At 44.8% G+C, this 24,350-nt stretch overlaps 1 protein-coding gene across 11 annotated transcripts in view; it reads left to right on the top strand.

Moving 5' to 3' along the window:
- The window catches only part of bahcc1a (BAH domain and coiled-coil containing 1a), a 129,333-nt gene that overhangs the window by 59,609 nt on the left and 45,374 nt on the right, over window positions 1–24,350 (top strand). For 3 of the 11 annotated variants that reach the window (XM_029729008.1, XM_029729006.1, XM_029729005.1), the window contains exons 4-8: window positions 2,560–2,920; window positions 5,158–6,246; window positions 13,892–14,061; window positions 14,446–14,582; window positions 15,364–15,477. The exons of 7 other annotated variants lie outside the window; for them this stretch is intronic. In XM_029729008.1, coding sequence (XP_029584868.1) covers window positions 2,560–2,920; window positions 5,158–6,246; window positions 13,892–14,061; window positions 14,446–14,582; window positions 15,364–15,477 — 1,871 coding nt within the window. The remainder of the gene's footprint in view (window positions 1–2,559; window positions 2,921–5,157; window positions 6,247–13,891; window positions 14,062–14,445; window positions 14,583–15,363; window positions 15,478–24,350) is intronic. One more of the 11 variants, XM_029729007.1, reaches the window with a different exon arrangement.

The following is a 24,350-nucleotide window of genomic DNA, read 5'->3' as shown; positions in this document are numbered from 1 at the left end:
TTACTTACAAGCCCTAACCATGCTTACTTACAAGCCCTAACCATGCTTACTTACAAGTCCTAACCATGCTTACTTACAAGCCCTAACCATGCTTACTCACAAGCCCTAACCATGCTTACTTACAAGCCCTAACCATGCTTACTCACAAGCCCTAACCATGCTTACTCACAAGCCCTAACCATGCTTACTCACAAGCCCTAACCATGCTTACTCACAAGCCCTAACCATGCTTACTTACAAGCCCTAACCATGCTTACTTACAAGCCCTAACCATGCTTACTTACAAGCCCTAACCATGCTTACTTACAAGCCCTAACCATGCTTACTTACAAGCCCTAACCATGCTTACTTACAAGCCCTAACCATGCTTACTTACAAGTCCTAACCATGCTTACTCACAAGTCCTAACCATGCTTACTCACAAGCCCTAACCATGCTTACTCACAAGCCCTAACCATGCTTACTCACAAGCCCTAACCATGCTTACTTACAAGTCCTAACCATGCTTACTTACAAGTCCTAACCATGCTTACTTACAAGCCCTAACCATGCTTACTCACAAGCCCTAACCATGCTTACTCACAAGCCCTAACCATGCTTACTTACAAGCCCTAACCATGCTTACTTACAAGCCCTAACCATGCTTACTTACAAGCCCTAACCATGCTTACTCACAAGCCCTAACCATGCTTACTTACAAGCCCTAACCATGCTTACTTACAAGTCCTAACCATGCTTACTTACAAGCCCTAACCATGCTTACTCACAAGCCCTAACCATGCTTACTCACAAGCCCTAACCATGCTTACTTACAAGTCCTAACCATGCTTACTTACAAGTCCTAACCATGCTTACTTACAAGCCCTAACCATGCTTACTCACAAGCCCTAACCATGCTTACTCACAAGCCCTAACCATGCTTACTTACAAGCCCTAACCATGCTTACTCACAAGCCCTAACCATGCTTACTTACAAGCTCTAACCAACAGTGCAATTTTTAAGTAAAAAATAGGTTTTAGGTAAACAATAGATAAGTAAAATGACAGTGAAAATAACAGTAGCGGGGCTATATACAGGTGGTCCCGGTACAGAGTGTGAGGGGGCACCAGTTATTCGGGCAAATTGAGGTAATATGTACATGGAGAGTTAAAGTGACTATGCACAGATGAATCACCCTGAAATAAGGAGGAAATCCATGAATCCTCCAACCAGGATTTCTGGAAAAGCAGGGCATTTTAGGAAAGTTACCTGGATTTTACAACCTTTCACACACAATACCAATACTGATGAAGCCTCTTGGTCAATCAGCAGATTGCTCAAGATTTGGCTACATCATCTAGAATGTAGACACTATACTCATAGAAAAAAAGATTTGGCTACATCATCTAGAATGTAGACACTACACTCATAGAAAAATGATTTGGCTACATCATCTAGAATGTAGACACTACACTCATAGAAAAAAAGATTTGGCTACATCATCTAGAATGTAGACACTACACTCATAGAAAAATGATTTGGCTACATCATCTAGAATGTAGACACTACACTCATAGAAAAAAAGATTTGGCTACATCATCTAGAATGTAGACACTACACTCATTGAAAATGATTTGGCTACATCATCTAGAATGTAGACACTACACTCATAGAAAAAAAGATTTGGCTACATCATCTAGAATGTAGACACTACACTCATAGAAAAATGATTTGGCTACATCATCTAGAATGTAGACACTACACTCATAGAAAAATGATTTGGCTACATCATCTAGAATGTAGACACTACACTCATAGAAAAAAAGATTTGGCTACATCATCTAGAATGTAGACACTACACTCATAGAAACAAAGATTTGGCTACATCATCTAGAATGTAGACACTACACTCATAGAAAAATTATTTGGCTACATCATCTAGAATGTAGACACTACACTCATAGAAAAATGATTTGGCTACATCATCTAGAATGTAGACACTACACTCATAGAAAAAAAGGTGTTATCTAGAATCTTTGGCTGTCCCCATGAGAGAACCCTTTGAAGAACCCTTTTTGGTTTCAGGTAGAACCCTTTTGGTTCCATGTAGAACCCTTTCCCTAGAAGGTTCTACATGGAACCCAAAAGAGTTCTACCTGGAACCAAATAGGGTTCTCCTATGGGAACAGCTGAAGAACCCTTTTGGAACCCTTTTTTCTAAGAGTGTAGGCCATGTTCTCTAGGGCTTGTCTTTGGTTATTATGGGGTGCTCTACTTTAGGCTATCGCTCCATTCAGTCTCATTGTGGAAGTTGTGCATGGTTTACTCCAATGGATCAGTGGTTAAGGACTAGTGCTGCCAATACCAGGGTTGTGGGTTTGAGTCCTGCAATGGGCGACATCATTTAATATGTCAGTCAATGTTGACACTTTTATCCAAAGGGACTTTGAGAACTGTCAACATTGACAGAGCCACGTACAGTAAAATCCCATGTAAATGGATCATTCTGTTCACACATAAATCACCTGCTATATGTTCTATGTGGTGTTGTTTCTGTGTTTTTGTCCCTCTGTGGGTAGGTGCAGAAGAGACCAGAGGAGCCTTCAGTGGAGCTGGAGGAGCTGCTCTCTGAGCCAGCAGGTTCTAAACCTTCCAAACCCTACTCCTCCTACCACAACCGCTCCTCCAACAGAAATACCCCCACCCCGGGGGCCTGCACTGCTCACCTGTCCCCCTGCTGCCAGTCCCAGTCCCCCTCCTTGCACCCCCACCCTAAGAGCACCCCATCCACCCCCTGCCCCACCACTAGCCCGGCAGCCGCCGCCCCTCGGTCTCCGGCCATCAGTCCCGCCCCCCCACAGATGCCAAAAGGGGCGGAGTCCCAGGACAAGAGAGGAGAGGGACAGCCCCCGCAGGATTACCCACAATCCCTGGAGCCTGGTAAGGGAACTCACATTGTCCATCCACTCTATGTCCCAATTATCTCTCCTTCCTCCCAAAGTGTGCACTTGTTCAATTCCCTTCACTGATTTGAAAGGTAATGACGGATATAAGAAAAATTCCCACTAGCTCATGCCTCCACCAACCCAATGGTTTTACATTTGTGGGAAGAAGTGAACAGTTGCTCTCTTCAGGATATTGGAGAAACTATTGGGACGCATCCCCAGGTTACATTACAATATTCACACTAACATTTCACTTAGGTTGCGTTTACACAGGCAGCCCAATTCTGATATTATTTCCATTAATTGATCTTTTAACCAATCACATCAGATCTTTTCACATCAGATCAGAATTGGGCTGCCTGTGTAAATGCAGCCTAAGTGATGTGTTAGAAGCTCTCTGAGGGTCATATGAGAAATATCTATGATGACAATAGACTGTTAAGAGGGATATGCAAGATAGTTAGAGACACACAGCTCATTCAGCTGTCAAGGGTTCTACGCTAACAAGCCTGGCCTGCAAAGTCTATCTGTGAAAACTGTAAATGACTGATAGGTCTGACACAGCAACAGAGGACATGGCACCACAAATCATCATCCAGCAACAGAGGACATGGCACCACAAATCATCATCCAGCAACAGAGGATATACACTACAAATCATCATCCAGCAACAGAGGACATACACTACAAATAGTCATCCAGCAACAGAGAACATAGCACTACAAATCATCATCCAGCAACAGAGGACATACACTACAAATAGTCATCCAGCAACAGAGAACATACACTACAAATCATCATCCAGCAACAGAGGACATACACTACAAATCATCATCCAGCAACAGAGGACATACACTACAAATCATCATCCAGCAACAGAGGACATACACTACAAATCATCATCCAGCAGCAGAGGATATACACTACAAATCATCATCCAGCAACAGAGGACATTGCACTACAAATCATCATCCAGCAACAGAGGACATACACTACAAATCATCATCCCGCAACAGAGGACATACACTACAAATCATCATCCAGCAACAGAGGACATGGCACCACAAATCATCATCCAGCAACAGAGGACATGGTACCACAAATCATCATCCAGCAACAGAGGACATATCACCACAAATCATCAGCAACAGAGGACATACACTACAAATCATCATCCAGCAACAGAGGACATACACTACAAATCATCATCCAGCAACAGAGGACATAGCACTACAAATCATCATCCAGCAACAGAGGACATAGCACTACAAATCATCATCCAGCAACAGAGGACATAGCACTACAAATCATCATCCAGCAACAGAGGACATACACTACAAATCATCATCCAGCAACAGAGGACATACACTACAAATCATCATCCAGCAACTGCCACAGCCTATGTGGTCCTTAATGATATTATTCTGCCTCTATGGCTCTTGACTGCGCCTGTGTCCCAAATGTCACCCTATTCCCTAGCCCTATTGGCCCTGGTCAGAAGTAGTGCGCTCAATAAAGAATAGGGTGCCATTTGTGACGCATCGTGTGTGGGTGGCTGGGGTTTGCTGGTGAGCCCTGGGATTGACACATAAAGCAGCTCTGAGTTGGAGAAGTAAACAAATAAAATGGCTGCCGGCCCGGCTGGTCTCTCTCTCAGCACTGTCACCTCGGTAATGACGGAGAAACACCTCGCTCAGAGCCTTGGAGGCTCCGCCCCCCCAGGCCCACACCCTCTTCATCACCATTAACGCCTCGCTAACTGCCTTGCTATGCCATTCCACGCCAGAAGATATAAAAGTTGCATGCCGCCTTTGATAAACGAAACCTCCTTCTACACTTCAAATAGCAAGCTAACACACACACCTACGCTGAATAACACGTTCACACATGTATACGCACACACACACGGTTCACTCCCCTTCCTGTGTGTTGTGAGATCAAGGCGCAGTGCCACCTACGTAATTTCCTCTTCCTGTGCCTCTCTACCCTCTCATGACCCTGGAGTGAGTTCTATTCAGGGCGGGTCCTCAGGGTTAGGCCTTTTGAAAAGCCTCTGACATCACTTCACAGGAGAGAGAGGGAGAGAGAGAGAGAGAGAGAGAGAAAGAGAAAAAGAGTCGTAGGGACAATTATCTGGCTTTTTAGGAATGTTTTTGCCCTTTGTTGTACAGGTTTTTTTACTTATTCCTCTTTTAAACCTGCCTCCCTTTTCTTTTTCCTATGTTTTTATAGACTTGCCTCCTGGATACACCTACCGTGCCATCGCCATGGGTTACAGGAGCGGCACATCCCCCCACCTTGTCCAATTGGCCGAGCCAGCCGACCTGGAGGCGGTCCAGGCGGAGCCTGCTGAGAATGCTCCCCAGCCTCTCTCCAGTCTGGGGGCGGAGCTAGAGTGTCAAGCCGTGGTGAGGCCCCTCCCACACCAGGAAATGGAGGAGAAAGAGGAGGGGCAAAAGGAAGAGGAGGTGCAGAGAGAGGAGGTGGAAGCCGGAGTAGCAGCAGGCAGCTGTGGACCTCCAGATCAGGAGCATAGGGAGGAGCAGGAGGAGGAGGTGTCAGTGTGTCCTGCTGCGGAGAGCCGTGTGTGTGAAACTGCCTCCTGTCCCATCCCCATCCCCCTCTCTGAGGAGGAGAACCACAGAGCTGACCCCACCTCCACCCTGGAGGAGCAGGAGGAGGAAAAGTGCAAGGTGGAGAGAAGACAGCAGGAGGAGGTGGCAGGAGAACAGGAGGAGCCAGAGCAGGGCTCCATCATCATTGACTTGGACCCTCCCTGCCCTGCCCAGCCCCACCAGGAGGCACATACTGAGGAGGAAGAGGAGGGAGGAGAGGAGGAGCAGGAAGAGGAGCGTACTCCTAATGATGACAACCACTCAGTAGATTTGGTGTGCCTCTCCCCCTCCTCTCCCTCTCCGTTCCCCAGCCAGTCTATCATCACCCTCTCCCCCTCCTCTCCCTCTCCGTGCCCCAGCCAGTCTATCATCACCCTCTCCCCCTCCTCTCCCTCTCCGTGCCCCAGCCAGTCTATCATCACCCTCTCCCCCTCCTCTCCCTCTCCGTGCCCCAGCCAGTCTATCATCACCCTCTCCCCCTCCCTGAAACCCATTGTGCCTAGTTACTGGAGCCTAGAGCTGTTGATCGCTGCAGCCTTCTGCGCTGACGTCCCTCCGTTTCCCATGCTGGCCTCCAGCACCCTCCAGCCCCAGGCCTGTGACACCCATCCCTGCCCCAGCCACCCCCACCACGGCATGGAGCTGCTCAGCGAGCTGGCCGACCTGGAGCTCCAACAGCACCGACACAACACAGGAGACAGCCAAGGTGAGAGAGATACAGACAGACAGACAGACAGACAGACAGACAGACAGACAGACAGACAGACAGACAGACAGACAGACAGACAGACAGACAGACAGACAGACAGACAGACAGACAGACAGACAGAAATGACAATCAGAAACCAATGAGGTCATTTCAACCAGCCGCTAGGGTGATGTCACTTAAAGCTGGAATCCTTCAGGTTTTTATTTAGTTATTAGGATCCCCATTAGCCGACGACATGGCGACAGCTAGTCTTACTGGGGTCCGACACATAACGAAAAAGACATTACAGATAAAATACTTTGTAGTTCTCCAAACTCTTTCCCCACCTGTGAGCCTCTGGTGTATCCTTCCAAGTCTCCCCCAGAGATCTCTCTCTACGAGCAGTAGCAGGCTTCCTAGAAGACTCCTCTAATGACATACCTCTGTTACAATACAGACCTCTGTTACAATACAGACCTAGACCTCTGTTACAATACATACCTCTGTTACAATACAGACCTCTGTTACAATACAGACCTAGACCTCTGTTACAATACATACCTCTGTTACAATACATACCTCTGTTACAATACATACCTCTGTTACAATACATACCCAGACCTCTGTTACAATACATACCTCTGTTACAATACAGACCTCTGTTACAATACAGACCTAGACCTCTGTTACAATACAGACCTCTGTTACAATACAGACCTAGACCTCTGTTACAATACAGACCTCTGTTACAATACAGACCTAGACCTCTGTTACAATACATACCTCTGTTACAATACAGACCTAGACCTCTGTTACAATACACACCTATGTTACAATACAGACCTCTGTTACAATACAGACCTAGACCTCTGTTACAATACATACCTCTGTTACAATACATACCTCTGTTACAATACATACCCAGACCTCTGTTACAATACATACCTCTGTTACAATACAGACCTCTGTTACAATACAGACCTAGACCTCTGTTACAATACAGACCTCTGTTACAATACAGACCTAGACCTCTGTTACAATACAGACCTCTGTTACAATACAGACCTAGACCTCTGTTACAATACATACCTCTGTTACAATACAGACCTAGACCTCTGTTACAATACATACCTATGTTACAATACAGACCTCTGTTACAATACAGACCTAGACCTCTGTTACAATACATACCTCTGTTACAATACAGACCTCTGTTACAATACAGACCTAGACCTCTGTTACAATACAGACCTCTGTTACAATACAGACCTAGACTTCTGTTACAATACATACCTCTCATACAATACAGACCTACACCTCTGTTACAATACATACCTCTGTTACAATACAGACCTCTGTTACAATACAGACCTAGACTTCTGTTACAATACATACCTCTCATACAATACAGACCTACACCTCTGTTACAATACATACCTAGACCTCTGTTACAATACATACCTAGACCTCTTTTACAATACAGACCTAGACCTCTGTTAAAATACATACCTCTGTTACAATACATACCTATACCTCTGTTACAATACATACCTCTGTTACAATACAGACCTAGACCTCTGTTACAATACATACCTCTGTTACAATACATACCCAGACCTCTGTTACAATACATACCTCTGTTACAATACATACCTCTGTTACAATACAGACCTAGACCTCTGTTACAATACATACCTCTGTTACAATACATACCTCTGTTACAATACAGACCTAGACCTATTTTACAAAACAGACCTAGACGTCTGTTACAATACATACCTCTGTTACAATACAGACCTAGATCTCTGTTACAATACATACCTATATTACAATGCAGACCTCTGTTACAATACAAACCTAGACTTCTTTTACAATACAGACCTCTGTTACAATACATACCTATACCTCTGTTACAATACATACCTCTGTTACAATACAGACCTAGACCTCTGTTACAATACATACCTCTGTTACAATACATACCTCTGTTACAATACATACCCAGACCTCTGTTACAATACAGACCTCTGTTACAATGCAGACCTAGACCTCTTTTACAATATATACCTCTGTTACAATACATACCTCTGTTACAATACAAACCTAGACTTCTTTTACAATACAGACCTCTGTTACAATACAGACCTCCGTTACAATACAGACCTAGACCCCTGTTACAATACAGACGTAGACCCCTTTTACAATAAAGACCTCTGTTACAATACATACCTTTGTTACAATTCATACCTCTGTTACAATACATACCTCTGTTACAATTCATACCTTTGTTACAATTCATACCTCTGTTACAATACATACCTTTGTTACAATACAGACCTTTGTTACAATACAGACCTTTGTTACAATACAGGCCTTTGTTACAATACAGGCCTTTGTTACAATACAGACCTTAGTTACAATACAGACCTAGACCTCTGTTACAATACAGACCTTTGTTACAATACACAGCCCTGTTATAATACAGACCTTTGTTACAATACAGACCTTTGTTACAGTACAGACCTTTGTTACAATACAGACTTAGACCTCTGCTACAATATATACCTCTGTTACAATACAGACCTAGATCTCTGTTACAATACCTACCTCTTTTACAATACATACCTCTGTTACAATACAGACCTCTGTTACAATACAGACCTAGACCTCTGTTACAATACATACCTCTGTTACAATACAGACCTAGACCTCTGTTACAATACATACCTTTGTTACAATACAGACCTTTGTTACAATACAGACCTAGACCTCTGTTACAATACAGACTTTTGTTACAATACAGACCTCTGTTACAATACAGGCATCTGTTACAATACAGACCCAGACCTCTGTTACAATACATACTTCTGTTACAATACAGACCTAGACCTATTTTACAATACATACCTCTGTTACAATACATACCTCTGTTACAATACAAACCTAGACTTCTTTTACAATACAGACCTCTGTTACAATACAGACCTCCGTTACAATACAGACCTAGACCCCTGTTACAATACAGACGTAGACCCCTTTTACAATAAAGACCTCTGTTACAATACATACCTTTGTTACAATTCATACCTCTGTTACAATACATACCTCTGTTACAATTCATACCTTTGTTACAATTCATACCTCTGTTACAATACATACCTTTGTTACAATACAGACCTTTGTTACAATACAGACCTTTGTTACAATACAGGCCTTTGTTACAATACAGGCCTTTGTTACAATACAGACCTTAGTTACAATACAGACCTAGACCTCTGTTACAATACAGACCTTTGTTACAATACACAGCCCTGTTATAATACAGACCTTTGTTACAATACAGACCTTTGTTACAGTACAGACCTTTGTTACAATACAGACTTAGACCTCTGCTACAATATATACCTCTGTTACAATACAGACCTAGATCTCTGTTACAATACCTACCTCTTTTACAATACATACCTCTGTTACAATACAGACCTCTGTTACAATACAGACCTAGACCTCTGTTACAATACATACCTCTGTTACAATACAGACCTAGACCTCTGTTACAATACATACCTTTGTTACAATACAGACCTTTGTTACAATACAGACCTAGACCTCTGTTACAATACAGACTTTTGTTACAATACAGACCTCTGTTACAATACAGGCATCTGTTACAATACAGACCTAGACCTCTGTTACAATACATACTTCTGTTACAATACAGACCTAGACCTATTTTACAATACAGACCTAGACCTCTGTTACAATACATACCTCTCATACAATACAGACCTACACCTCTGTTACAATACATACCTCTCATACAATACAGACCTACACCTCTGTTACAATACATACCTCTGTTACAATACAGACCTCTGTTACAATACAGGCATCTGTTACAATACAGACCTAGACCTCTGTTACAATACATACCTCTGTTACAATACAGACCTAGACCTATTTTACAATACAGACCTAGACCTCTGTTACAATACATACCTCTCATACAATACAGACCTACACCTCTGTTACAATACATACCTCTCATACAATACAGACCTACACCTCTGTTACAATACATACCTCTGTTACAATACATACCTAGACCTCTGTTACAATACATACCTCTGTTACAATACAGACCTCTGTTACAATACAGGCATCTGTTACAATACAGACCTAGACCTCTGTTACAATACATACCTCTGTTACAATACATACCTAGACCTCTGTTACAATACATACCTCTGTTACAATACAGACCTCTGTTACAATACAGGCATCTGTTACAATACAGACCTAGACCTCTGTTACAATACATACCTCTCATACAATACAGACCTACACCTCTGTTACAATACATACCTCTGTTACAATACAGACCTAGACCTCTGTTACAATACATACCTTTGTTACAATACAGACCTTTGTTACAATACAGACCTAGACCTCTGTTACAATACAGACTTTTGTTACAATACAGACCTCTGTTACAATACAGGCATCTGTTACAATACAGACCTAGACCTCTGTTACAATACATACTTCTGTTACAATACAGACCTAGACCTATTTTACAATACAGACCTAGACCTCTGTTACAATACATACCTCTCATACAATACAGACCTACACCTCTGTTACAATACATACCTCTCATACAATACAGACCTACACCTCTGTTACAATACATACCTCTGTTACAATACATACCTAGACCTCTGTTACAATACATACCTCTGTTACAATACAGACCTCTGTTACAATACAGGCATCTGTTACAATACAGACCTAGACCTCTGTTACAATACATACCTCTGTTACAATACATACCTAGACCTCTGTTACAATACAGACTTTTGTTACAATACAGACCTTTGTTACAATACACAGCCCTGTTGCAATACAGCCCTTTGTTGCAATACAGAGCCCTGTTATAATACAGACCTTTGTTACAATACAGACCTTAGTTACAATACAGAGCCCTGTTACAATACAGACCTTTGTTACAATACAGACCTTAGTTACAATACAGAGCCCTGTTACAATACAGACCTTTGTTACAATACAGACCTTTGTTACAATACAGACATTTGTTACAATACAGACTTAGACCTCTGCTACAATACTCTCTCTCTCTCTCTCTCTCTCTCTCTCTCTGTCTCTCTCTCTCCTGCTCTGCTCACCCTCTGCCTCTGTAAAATCCACACACACACACACTCACGTGCGCACATTCGTGTAAGTACACACACAAGTGTGTGGGTAATCACAAAAGCAGTGGATGTTGTTGGGACCCTGGAGCATTGCCTCAGTAATTACAACCCATTGTTTTAAAGTGCCTTTAAAAGCTTCCTCGGTTTCAAAGCGCCGCAGTCGCGTTTAGTTTTTTTTTTGTGTTCATGCAAAAGGATGTTTTGTGTTTACCCCATCTTCCTAATGCATTTAACTGGTCCCAAAAGATGGCGACTATAAAAAGGACATCATCAAGTGATTTTTAGAGTGTTGTTGTTTTGGCTGTGTGATGTCATCGCAGGCTCTGAGGAGTTGCTAAGACGGTCAGGTAGTACCACAGACCTACAGTACAGTACTGTAGATGTCTATACTGCGTGGTGAAACCCTGGACCAGACGGTCAGGTAGTACCACAGACCTACAGTACAGTACTGTAGATGTCTATACTGCGTGGTGAAACCCTGGACCAGACGGTCAGGTAGTACCACAGACCTACAGTACAGTACTGTAGATGTCTATACGCATGGTGAAACCCTGGACCAGACGGTCAGGTAGTACCACAGACCTACAGTACAGTACTGTAGATGTCTATACTGCGTGGTGAAACCCTGGACCAGACGGTCAGGTAGTACCACAGACCTACAGTACAGTACTGTAGATGTCTATACTGCATGGTGAAAGCCTGGACCAGACGGTCAGGTAGTACCACAGACCTACAGTACAGTACTGTAGATGTCTATACGCATGGTGAAACCCTGGACCAGACGGTCAGGTAGTACTACAGACCTACAGTACAGTACTGTAGATGTCTATACTGCGTGGTGAAACCCTGGACCAGACGGTCAGGTAGTACCACAGACCTACAGTACAGTACTGTAGATGTCTATACTGCATGGTGAAAGCCTGGACCAGACGGTCAGGTAGTACCACAGACCTACAGTACAGTACTGTAGATGTCTATACTGCATGGTGAAAGCCTGGACCAGACGGTCAGGTAGTACCACAGGATACTGTCGAATTGGAATTAGAATTTGGTTTATTTTATTAATTTATTAGACTTGAAATGAAACTGACCCGAGCCCTGTTGGATAGACCTTATGTAGCATGTCAACTGCATGTCCATTGACTTTCAACAAGAAAGTGTCTGCAGTCCATCTGCAGATGTTCAACGAACAAACATCAGTAGACTATCAGCATTACAGCATCTCAACAGCATGTCTTCAGCCTTTCAACAGCATCTCAACAGCATGTCTTCAGCCTTTCAACAGCATCTCAACAGCATGTCTTCAGCCTTTCAGCAGCATCTCAACAGCATGTCTTCAGCCTTTCAACAGCATCTCAACAGCATGTCTTCAGCCTTTCAACAGCATGTCTTCAGCCTTTCAACAGTATGTCTTCAGCATCGCAACAGCATGTCTTCAGCCTTTCAACAGCATCTCAACAGCATGTCTTCAGCCTTTCAACAGCATCTCAACAGCATGTCTTCAGCCTTTCAGCAGCATCTCAACAGCATGTCTTCAGCCTTTCAGCAGCATCTCAACAGCATGTCTTCAGCCTTTCAGCAGCATCTCAACAGCATGTCTTCAGCCTTTCAGCAGCATCTCAACAGCATGTCTTCAGCCTTTCAACAGCATCTCAACAGCATGTCTTCAGCCTTTCAGCAGCATCTCAACAGCATGTCTTCAGCCTTTCAACAGCATGTCTTCAGCCTTTCAACAGCATGTCTTCAGCCTTTCAACAGCATGTCTTCAGCCTTTCAACAGTATGTCTTCAGCATCGCAACAGCATGTCTTCAGCCTTTCAACAGCATCTCAACAGCATGTCTTCAGCCTTTCAGCAGCATCTCAACAGCATGTCTTCAGCCTTTCAGCAGCATCTCAACAGCATGTCTTCAGCCTTTCAACAGCATGTCTTCAGCCTTTCAACAGTATGTCTTCAGCATCGCAACAGCATGTCTTCAGCCTTTCAACAGCATCTCAACAGCATGTCTTCAGCCTTTCAACAGCATCTCAACAGCATGTCTTCAGCCTTTCAGCAGCATCTCAACAGCATGTCTTCAGCCTTTCAGCAGCATCTCAACAGCATGTCTTCAGCCTTTCAGCAGCATCTCAACAGCATGTCTTCAGCCTTTCAACAGCATCTCAACAGCATGTCTTCAGCCTTTCAGCAGCATCTCAACAGCATTTCTTCAGCCTTTCAGCAGCATCTCAACATTACATTTGTAGAGCATCTACAGATGAACTATCCAAGTAAAGTGTTACAGATAAAGGTGTGCTGCACAGGATCACACCCTAGATGGGATTCAAATAAAAATAAGATAAGAAAATAAAAATGCTAGAATGACACGTAACATCTAACGCTGAATGACCATGTCTGTCATTATCACAGCTCGTTTTCCTTGACCCCTGACCGAGTCTGTGTTTCGGCCCACAGGAGAGGAGATGTTGATCTTTGACCTCCAGAGTCTTGCCACCCTGGCAGCAGCCCGTGCCTTGGAGCTGGGTGCCCAGGAGGGTAGCGGGGAGGGCGCCGGGCTGCACTACCCGGCCCGCAAGACCCTCAACCTGCGCAGGAAATGCAGCTGGACACCTCGCCACGAACCGGTAGAGTACAACTTATACTGTGTCCTGATGTTCTATGTACCATTAGAACAGAATGCTGTACATTCAACAAATACATTACAAGGAATTTTAAATGGTTAAGTGTACACTCTGATTTTAGACTGTTAGTTTAATAGCATGTATAAGCCTTTAAAAGCATTTATAATCATTTATGAAGCATTTCTAAACACTTATATATTTTTTTGTTATTATAAATTGCTACCAAGACTTTCGTATCCATCATGATGTCATCATGCTTCTACATCTGCATTGCTTGCTCTTTGGGGTTTAAGGCTGGGTATCTGAAAGCACTTTGTGACAACTAATGATGGAAAAATGGCTTCATAAAATACACCTGATTGATTGATTAGTATTGTGAACATTCAGGCATGCCCGGCCAAGGGCACCATGGAGAGGATGGAGGGTCCGGAGCTGGCCATGCGGGTGAAGCTGGCAGAGCTCCAGAGGCGCTACAAAGAGAAACAGAGGGAGTTAGCCAAGCTACAGAGGAAGCATGACCACCAGTAAGATACAACATGTCCTTTACTATCCTCCTATGCATTATCCTTCACCATGTCCTTTACTATCCTCCTATACATTATCCTTCACCATGTCCTTTACTATCCTCCTATACATTATCCTTCACCATGTCCTTTACTATCCTCCTATACATTATCCTTCACCATGTCCTTTACTATCATCCTATACATTATCCTCCACCATGTCATTTACTATCCTCCTATACATTATCCTTCACCATGTCCTTTACTATCCTCCTATACATTATCCTCCACCATGTCCTTTACTATCCTCCTATACATTATCCTTCACCAAGTCCTTTACTATCCTCCTATACATTATCCTTCACCATGTCCTTTACTATCATCCTGTACATTATCCTTCACCATGTCCTTTACTATCCTCCTATACATTATCCTTCAGCATGTCCTTCACTATCCTCCCATACATTATCTCTATACATTACCTGTCACCTCTTTGAAAATAAGTGTTTTAACTCTCATGTGATATCCTTTGGGATCAAATCCTTATCTTGATAAAACATTTAATGAAATCAAACTCTCCTTTACCCATGACTACCTCCTAGTCTCATGTTGTGATTCTTTCCTAGTCTCCTAATCGCTCCTTTAACTGATTTCTAAAAGCAGCTCACAAAACAAACTGAAGCCATGACAACACACTCCCTTTCTATCTCCTGAAGGATTCCCTCCTTCCTTCTCCAGTTTATCTGGTCCTGTGCTCAAATACAGTATCTTAGTGTTCTCATGAGTGTGTGTGTGTCTACAGGAAGGAGGAAACACCTCGCAGCCCTGCGCGTAGAGGACCGGGGCGGCCCAGGAAACGTAAATCAACCCCCGCCGCTGGCCCAGGCTCCTCCTCTGAGACCCAGAGAAAAGTCAAGTGAGTGTGTGCGTGTGTGTTGTAAGGCTCATCTCCCTCTCTGCCTGGCCATAGCCCGAACACACTGATAAGCCTCCTACATATCACTGCAATCCAGGAGACTCATGCCATCAACAGGAAATGGGAGAACCCAGCTGACCCCTTCAAGGAAGTCTAGTTTAACCTAATCTTAACCTAATCAGCACAGAGACTAAATTGTATTACAGTTTAATCCACATCGGTGGTGTGTTTGTGTGGGCACCTCCTTCCTTACCCTGTTTGAGCGTGTGGATGTTTTAAGTGTATGCATTCATTTCAAGATGTCATCTGTGTAGTGTGTGTGTGTAGTGTGTGTGTTCTGTACATGCATATGTATGGTTGTGTGTGATGTGTCTGTCCACATACTGTCTGTGAGTGCCTCTGTGTGTCTGTGTTCCATTGTATTCCTCTGGCCATGTGTCTCAGCCAGTTTCCGCCCAGCTAATTTAAAACCTGAATGGCATTACTGTGGGCCAGCTAGGTGCCAGGAGGGCTGGCGGGAAAGAGAGGGGCCAGGAGGGCTGGGGGGGCAGGAAAACCTTGGTAGAGCATGGGTGGAGGAGGCCTTGTGGTGCTGGAAAACCTTGGTAGAGCATGGGTGGAGGAGGCCTTGTGGTGCTGTAAAACCTTGGTAGAGCATGGGTGGAGGAGGCCTTGTGATGCTGGAAAACCTTGGTAGAGCATGGGTGAAGGAGGCCTTGTGATGCTGGAAAACCTTGGTAGAGCATGGGTGGAGGAGGCCTTGTGATGCTGGAAAACCTTGGTAGAGCATGGGTGGAGGAGGCCTTGTGGTGCTGGAAAACCTTGGTAGAGCATGGGTGGAGGAGGCCTTGTGGTGCTGGAAAACCTTGGTAGAGCATGGGTGGAGGAGGCCTTGTGGTGCTGGAAAACCTTGGTAGAGCATGGGTGGAGGAGGCCTTGTGGTGCTGGAAAACCTTGGTAGAGCATGGGTGGAGGAGGCCTAGTGGGGCTCATGTGAATTTCCTTTCTTTTTGGGCATCAGACCAATCCCTTCTTCTCAAGTAAAACATATTTTTTTGTTTTTAATAAATCAGTGGGTAGCTCATAATTGTTATCCAAATTCTGAAATAAAATATGAATAATACATTAATATTAATAATTAATCTGGATGTGGGTGTTATTGCTCATCCCAGGGAAACACAGAAACTAAAATGGTTCCCACAAACATCAGCCGCCCATATCTTTATTTTGCTATGTCGGTGTGTAAATGCTCATTGGTGGTATCCAGATTGAAGTGTGTGTGTGTGTGCGCCTGTGTGTGTGTGTGCATACATGTGTTTGTGTGCTTGTGTGTATATGTATACATCTGTGTGTGCATCCATGTGTGTGTGTGTTTGCGTCTACTCGCATGTGTGTACATCTGTGTGTGTGTGTGTGTCTCTGTGTTGTCAATTTTCAATTAGTGCTGTCATCAATGTCCATATGGAAGCCTTGGAGGGGCTTAGTGCCACCCCAGAGCAGCCAACAATTCTATTCCCTCCCTCCCATTTCTGGGCAGCGTTCCATAGTGCTCCCAGCTCTCCCACTGCGATGTCAACTCTACTCTCCTTCCGCCTGTGTACCCCTGCCCCCTTCCCTCACATTCTCCCCTCCAGTCCTCCCCCACCCCTCGCCCAGCCAGGGCCGCACAGGGACACTGATGCCCTGTGACAGTGACACCAGAAATGAAAGGGCGGTAGGCGGCAGGGCCTACAGCGAAGGGATGGATGGAGGGAGGGGGAGATGGAAGGATGGATGAAGGGATGGGAAGATGGAGGGAGGGTGGAGAGGGAGATGGAGGGGGGAGAGAGGGAGATGGAGGGGCATGACTGGCCTCCAGTTACAGTAATGTCTCCATGACTGACCTCCAGTTACAGTAATTTCTCAATGACTGGCCTCCAGTTACAGTAATGTCTCCATGACTGGTCTCCAGTTACAGTAATGTCTCCATGACTGGCCTCCAGTTACAGTAATGTCTCCATGACTGACCTCCAGTTACAGTAATGTCTCCATGACTGGCCTCCAGTTACAGTAATGTCTCCATGACTGACCTCCAGTTACAGTAATGTCTCCATGACTGGCCTCCAGTTACCGTAATATCTCCATGACTGACCTCCAGTTACAGTAATGTTTACATGACTGGCCTCCAGCTACAGTAATGTCTCCGTGACTGGTCTCCAGTTACAGTAAGGTCTCCATGACTGGTGTCCAGTTACAGTAATGCCTCCATGACTGGTCTCCAGTTACAGTAATGTCTCTATGACTGACCTCCAGTTACAGTAATGTCTCCATGACTGGTTTCAAGTTACAGTAATGTCTCTATGACTGACCTCCAGTTACAGTAATGTCTCCATGACTGACCTCCAGTTACAGTAATGTCTCCATGACTGACCTCCAGTTACAATAATGTCTCCATGACTGGCCTCCAGTTACAATAATGTCTCCATGACTGGTCTCCAGTTACAGTAATGTCTCTATGGCTGGTCTCCAGTTACAGTAATGTCTCCATGACTGATCTCCAGTTAAAGTAATGCCTCCATGACTGGTCTCCAGTTACTGTAAGGTCCCAATGACTGCACTCAATTTACAGTAAGTTCTCCAAGACTGGTCTCTAGTTACAGTATTGTCTCCATGACTGGTCTCCAGTTACAGTAATGTCTCCATGACTGGCCTCCAGTTACAGTGATGTCTCCATTACTGGTCTCCAGTAACAGTAATGTCTCCATGACTGGTCTTGGGTTACAGTAATGTCTCCATGACTGGTCTCCAGTTACAGTAATGTCTCCATGACTGGTCTCCAGTTACAGCAATGTCTCCATGACTGGTCTCCAGTTACAGTAATGTCTCCATGGCTGGTCTCCAGTTACAGTAATGTCTCCATGACTGATCTCCAGTTAAAGTAATGCCTCCATGACTGGTCTCCAGTTACTGTAAGGTCCCAATGACTGCACTCCATTTACAGTAAGTTCTCCATGACTGGTTTCTAGTTACGGTAATGTCTCCATGACTGGTCTCCAGTTACAGTAATGTCTCCATGACTGGTCTCCAGTTACAGTAATGTCTCCATTATTGGTCTCCAGTTACAGTAATGTCTCCATGACTGGTCTCCAGTTACAGTAATGTCTCCGTGACTGGTCTCCAGTTACAGTAATGTCTCCGTGACTGGTCTCCAGTTACAGTAATGTCTCCGTGACTGGTCTCCAGTTACAGTAATGTCTCAATGACTGGCCTCCAGTTACAGTAATGTCTCCATGACTGGTCTCCAGTTACAGTAATGTCTCCATTATTGGTCTCCAGTTACAGTAATGTCTCCATGACTGGTCTCCAGTTACAGTGATGTCTCCATGACTGGTCTCCAGTTACTGTAAGGTCCCAATGACTGCACTCCATTTACAGTAAGTTCTCCATGACTGGTCTCTAGTTACAGTAATGTCTCCATGACTGGTCTCCAGTTACAGTAATGTCTCCGTGACTGGTCTCCAGTTACAGTAATGTCTCCATGACTGGTCTCTATTTCCAGTAATATCTCCGTGACTGGTCTCCAGTTACAGTAATGTCTCCATGACTGGTCTCCAGTTACAGTAATGTCTCCGTGACTGGTCTCCAGTTACAGTAATGTCTCCGTGACTGGTCTCCAGTTACAGTAATGTCTCCGTGACTGGTCTCCAGTTACAGTAATGTCTCCATGACTGGTCTCCAGTTACAGTAATGTCTCCGTGACTGGTCTCCAGTTACAGTAATGTCTCCGTGACTGGTCTCCAGTTACAGTAATGTCCCCTTGACTGGTCTCCAGTTACAGTAATGTCTCCGTGACTGGTCTCCAGTTACAGTAATGTCTCCATGACTGGTCTCCAGTTACAGTAATGTCTCCGTGACTGGTCTCCAGTTTCAGTAATGTCTCCATGACTGGTCTCCAGTTACAGTGATGTCTCCGCGACTGGCCTCCAGTTACAGTAATGTCTCCATGACTGGTCTCCAGTTACAGTAATGTCTCCATGACTGGTCTCCAGTTACAGTAATGTCTCCATGACTGGTCTCCAGTTACAGTAATGTCTCCATGACTGGTCTCCAGTTACAGTAATGTCTCCATGACTGACCTCCAGTTACAGTAATGTCTCCATGACTGGCCTCCAGTTACAGTAATGTCTCCATGACTGACCTCCAGTTACAGTAATGTCTCCATGACTGGCCTCCAGTTACCGTAATATCTCCATGACTGACCTCCAGTTACAGTAATGTTTACATGACTGGCCTCCAGCTACAGTAATGTCTCCGTGACTGGTCTCCAGTTACAGTAAGGTCTCCATGACTGGTGTCCAGTTACAGTAATGCCTCCATGACTGGTCTCCAGTTACAGTAATGTCTCTATGACTGACCTCCAGTTACAGTAATGTCTCCATGACTGGTTTCAAGTTACAGTAATGTCTCTATGACTGACCTCCAGTTACAGTAATGTCTCCATGACTGACCTCCAGTTACAGTAATGTCTCCATGACTGACCTCCAGTTACAATAATGTCTCCATGACTGGCCTCCAGTTACAATAATGTCTCCATGACTGGTCTCCAGTTACAGTAATGTCTCTATGGCTGGTCTCCAGTTACAGTAATGTCTCCATGACTGATCTCCAGTTAAAGTAATGCCTCCATGACTGGTCTCCAGTTACTGTAAGGTCCCAATGACTGCACTCCATTTACAGTAAGTTCTCCAAGACTGGTCTCTAGTTACAGTATTGTCTCCATGACTGGTCTCCAGTTACAGTAATGTCTCCATGACTGGCCTCCAGTTACAGTGATGTCTCCATTACTGGTCTCCAGTAACAGTAATGTCTCCATGACTGGTCTTGGGTTACAGTAATGTCTCCATGACTGGTCTCCAGTTACAGTAATGTCTCCATGACTGGTCTCCAGTTACAGCAATGTCTCCATGACTGGTCTCCAGTTACAGTAATGTCTCCATGGCTGGTCTCCAGTTACAGTAATGTCTCCATGACTGATCTCCAGTTAAAGTAATGCCTCCATGACTGGTCTCCAGTTACTGTAAGGTCCCAATGACTGCACTCCATTTACAGTAAGTTCTCCATGACTGGTTTCTAGTTACGGTAATGTCTCCATGACTGGTCTCCAGTTACAGTAATGTCTCCATGACTGGTCTCCAGTTACAGTAATGTCTCCATTATTGGTCTCCAGTTACAGTAATGTCTCCATGACTGGTCTCCAGTTACAGTAATGTCTCCGTGACTGGTCTCCAGTTACAGTAATGTCTCTGTGACTGGTCTCCAGTTACAGTAATGTCTCCGTGACTGGTCTCCAGTTACAGTAATGTCTCAATGACTGGCCTCCAGTTACAGTAATGTCTCCATGACTGGTCTCCAGTTACAGTAATGTCTCCATTATTGGTCTCCAGTTACAGTAATGTCTCCATGACTGGTCTCCAGTTACAGTAATGTCTCCATGACTGGTCTCCAGTTACTGTAAGGTCCCAATGACTGCACTCCATTTACAGTAAGTTCTCCATGACTGGTCTCTAGTTACAGTAATGTCTCCATGACTGGTCTCCAGTTACAGTAATGTCTCCGTGACTGGTCTCCAGTTACAGTAATGTCTCCATGACTGGTCTCCAGTTACAGTAATGTCTCCGTGACTGGTCTCCAGTTACAGTAATGTCTCCATGACTGGTCTCCAGTTACAGTAATGTCTCCGTGACTGTTCTCCAGTTACAGTAATGTCTCCATGACTGGTCTCCAGTTACAGTAATGTCTCCGTGACTGGTCTCCAGTTACAGTAATGTCTCCATGACTGGTCTCCAGTTACAGTAATGTCTCCGTGACTGGTCTCCAGTTACAGTAATGTCTCCATGACTGGTCTCCAGTTACAGTAATGTCTCCGTGACTGGTTTCCAGTTACAGTAATGTCCCCATGACTGGTCTCCAGTTACAGTAATGTCTCCGTGACTGGTCTCCAGTTACAGTAATGTCTCCATGACTGGTCTCCAGTTACAGTAATGTCTCCGTGACTGGTCTCCAGTTTCAGTAATGTCTCCATGACTGGTCTCCAGTTACAGTGATGTCTCCGCGACTGGCCTCCAGTTACAGTAATGTCTCCGCGACTGGTCTCCAGTTACAGTAATGTCTCCATGACTGGTCTCCAGTTACAGTAATGTCTCCATGACTGGTCTCCAGTTACAGTAATGTCTCCATGACTGGTCTCCAGTTACAGTAATGTCTCCATGACTGACCTCCAGTTACAGTAATGTCTCCATGACTGGTCTCCAGGTACAGTAATGTCTCCATGACTGGCCTGCAGTTACAGTAATGTCTCCATGACTGGTCTCCAGTTACAGTAATGTCTCCATGACTGGCCTGCAGTTATAGTAATGTCTCCATGACTGGTCTCCAGTTACAGTAATGTCTCCGTGACTGGTCTCCAGTTACAGTAATGTCTCCATGACTGGTCTCCAGTTACAGTAATGTCTCCGTGACTGGCCTGCAGCTACAGTAATGTCTCCATGACTGGTCTCCAGTTACAGTAATGTCTCCATGACTGGTCTCCAGTTACAGTAATGTCTCCGTGACTGGCCTGCAGCTACAGTAATGTCTCCATGACTGGTCTCCAGTTACAGTAATGTCTCCATGACTGGCCTGCAGTTACAGTAATGTCTCCATGACTGGTCTCCAGTTACAGTAATGTCTCCGTGACTGGTCTCCAGTTACAGTAATGTCTCCATGACTGGTCTCCAGTTACAGTAATGTCTCCATGACTGACCTCCAGTTACAGTAATGTCTCCATGACTGGTCTCCAGGTACAGTAATGTCTCCATGACTGGCCTGCAGTTACAGTAATGTCTCCATGACTGGTCTCCAGTTACAGTAATGTCTCCATGACTGGCCTGCAGTTATAGTAATGTCTCCATGACTGGTCTCCAGTTACAGTAATGTCTCCGTGACTGGTCTCCAGTTACAGTAATGTCTCCATGACTGGTCTCCAGTTACAGTAATGTCTCCGTGACTGGCCTGCAGCTACAGTAATGTCTCCATGACTGGTCTCCAGTTACAGTAATGTCTCCATGACTGGCCTGCAGTTACAGTAATGTCTCCATGACTGGTCTCCAGTTACAGTAATGTCTCCGTGACTGGCCTGCAGTTACAGTAATGTCTCCATGACTGGTCTCCAGTTACAGTAATGTCTCCGTGACTGGCCTGCAGCTACAGTAATGTCTCCATGACTGGTCTCCAGTTACAGTAATGTCTCCATGACTGGTCTCCAGTTACAGTAATGTCTCCATGACTGGCCTGCAGTTACAGTAATGTCTCCATGACTGGTCTCCAGTTACAGTAATGTCTCCATGACTGGCCTGCAGTTACAGTAATGTCTCCATGACTGGCCTGCAGTTACAGTAATGTCTCCATGACTGGCCTCCAGTTACAGTAATGTCTCCATGGCTGGTCTCCAGTTACAGTAATGTCTCCGTGACTGGCCCGCAGCTACAGTAATGTCTCCATGACTGGTCTCCAGTTACAGTAATTTCTCCATGACTGGTCTCCAGTTACAGTAATGTCTCCATGACTGGTCTCCAGTTACAGTAATGTCTCCATGACTGGCCTGCAGTTACAGTAATGTCTCCATGACTGGCCTGCAGTTACAGTAATGTCTCCATGACTGGCCTCCAGTTACAGTAATGTCTCCATGGCTGGTCTCCAGTTACAGTAATGTCTCCGTGACTGGCCCGCAGCTACAGTAATGTCTCCATGACTGGTCTCCAGTTACAGTAATTTCTCCATGACTGGTCTCCAGTTACAGTAATGTCTCCATGACTGGTCTCCAGTTACAGTAATGTCTCCATGACTGGTCTCCAGTTACAGTAATGTCTCCATGACTGGTCTCCAGTTACAGTAATGTCTCCATGACTGGTCTCCAGTTACAGTAATGTCTCCGTGACTGGCCTGCAGCTACAGGAATGTGGGTGTTTTTGAATGAGACACAGTGAGACAGGGACAGATTGGCCCAATGTTGTGTTATGTTGGAGGGCTATGTAAAACCAATTTCCTTTGGTAGAATTGCTTGGGCACTTTTGTGGTGCTGGCTGTTCTGATTGGACTGTGTGTGTGTCTGTGTGTGTGTGTGTGTCTGTGTTTTTGTGTGTGTGTTTATCTCTGTGAGTGTGTATGTGTGTGTTGGTGCGTGTGTGTGTGTGTGAGTGTGTGTGTGTACAAACTAGGAGCTGCTAATCAACTGTGTTTAATTAGTCAGTGTGGGGCTGAGTGCTTCTTCACCCTGCCAGTCCTCTGAGGGAAGGGGCTCTGTCACATTGTTTGTCAGCGTGTGAGGGAGGGAAGGGATCGAAGGGGTCCGCCTCTCAGGGACAGCTCACACTTCTGCCACCACTGCCATTCTCCTGTCAATAACTCACACACGCACGCACGCACACGTACACACACACACACACACGCACCACGCACACACACACACAACACACACACACAACACACACACGTACACACACACACACACACGCACGCACCACACACACACACACACGCACACACGCACACGCAACACACACACACACACACACACACACACACACACACACACACACACACACACACACACACACACACACACACACACACGTACACGTACACACACAGACATAAACACACACACACACACACGTACACACACAGACATAAACACACACACACGCACACACCACACACACACACACACACACACACACGCACGCACCACGCACGCACGCACGCCCACACACACACACGCAACACACACACACACGTACACGTACACACACAGACATAAACACACACACACACGTACACACACAGACACGCTCAGT

This window comes from Salmo trutta, chromosome 32, assembly GCF_901001165.1.
Source record: "Salmo trutta chromosome 32, fSalTru1.1, whole genome shotgun sequence".
NCBI lineage: Eukaryota > Metazoa > Chordata > Actinopteri > Salmoniformes > Salmonidae > Salmo > Salmo trutta.
Note: the sequence above shows the minus strand (reverse complement) of the source record. Positions and strands in the feature narration are given on the sequence as shown.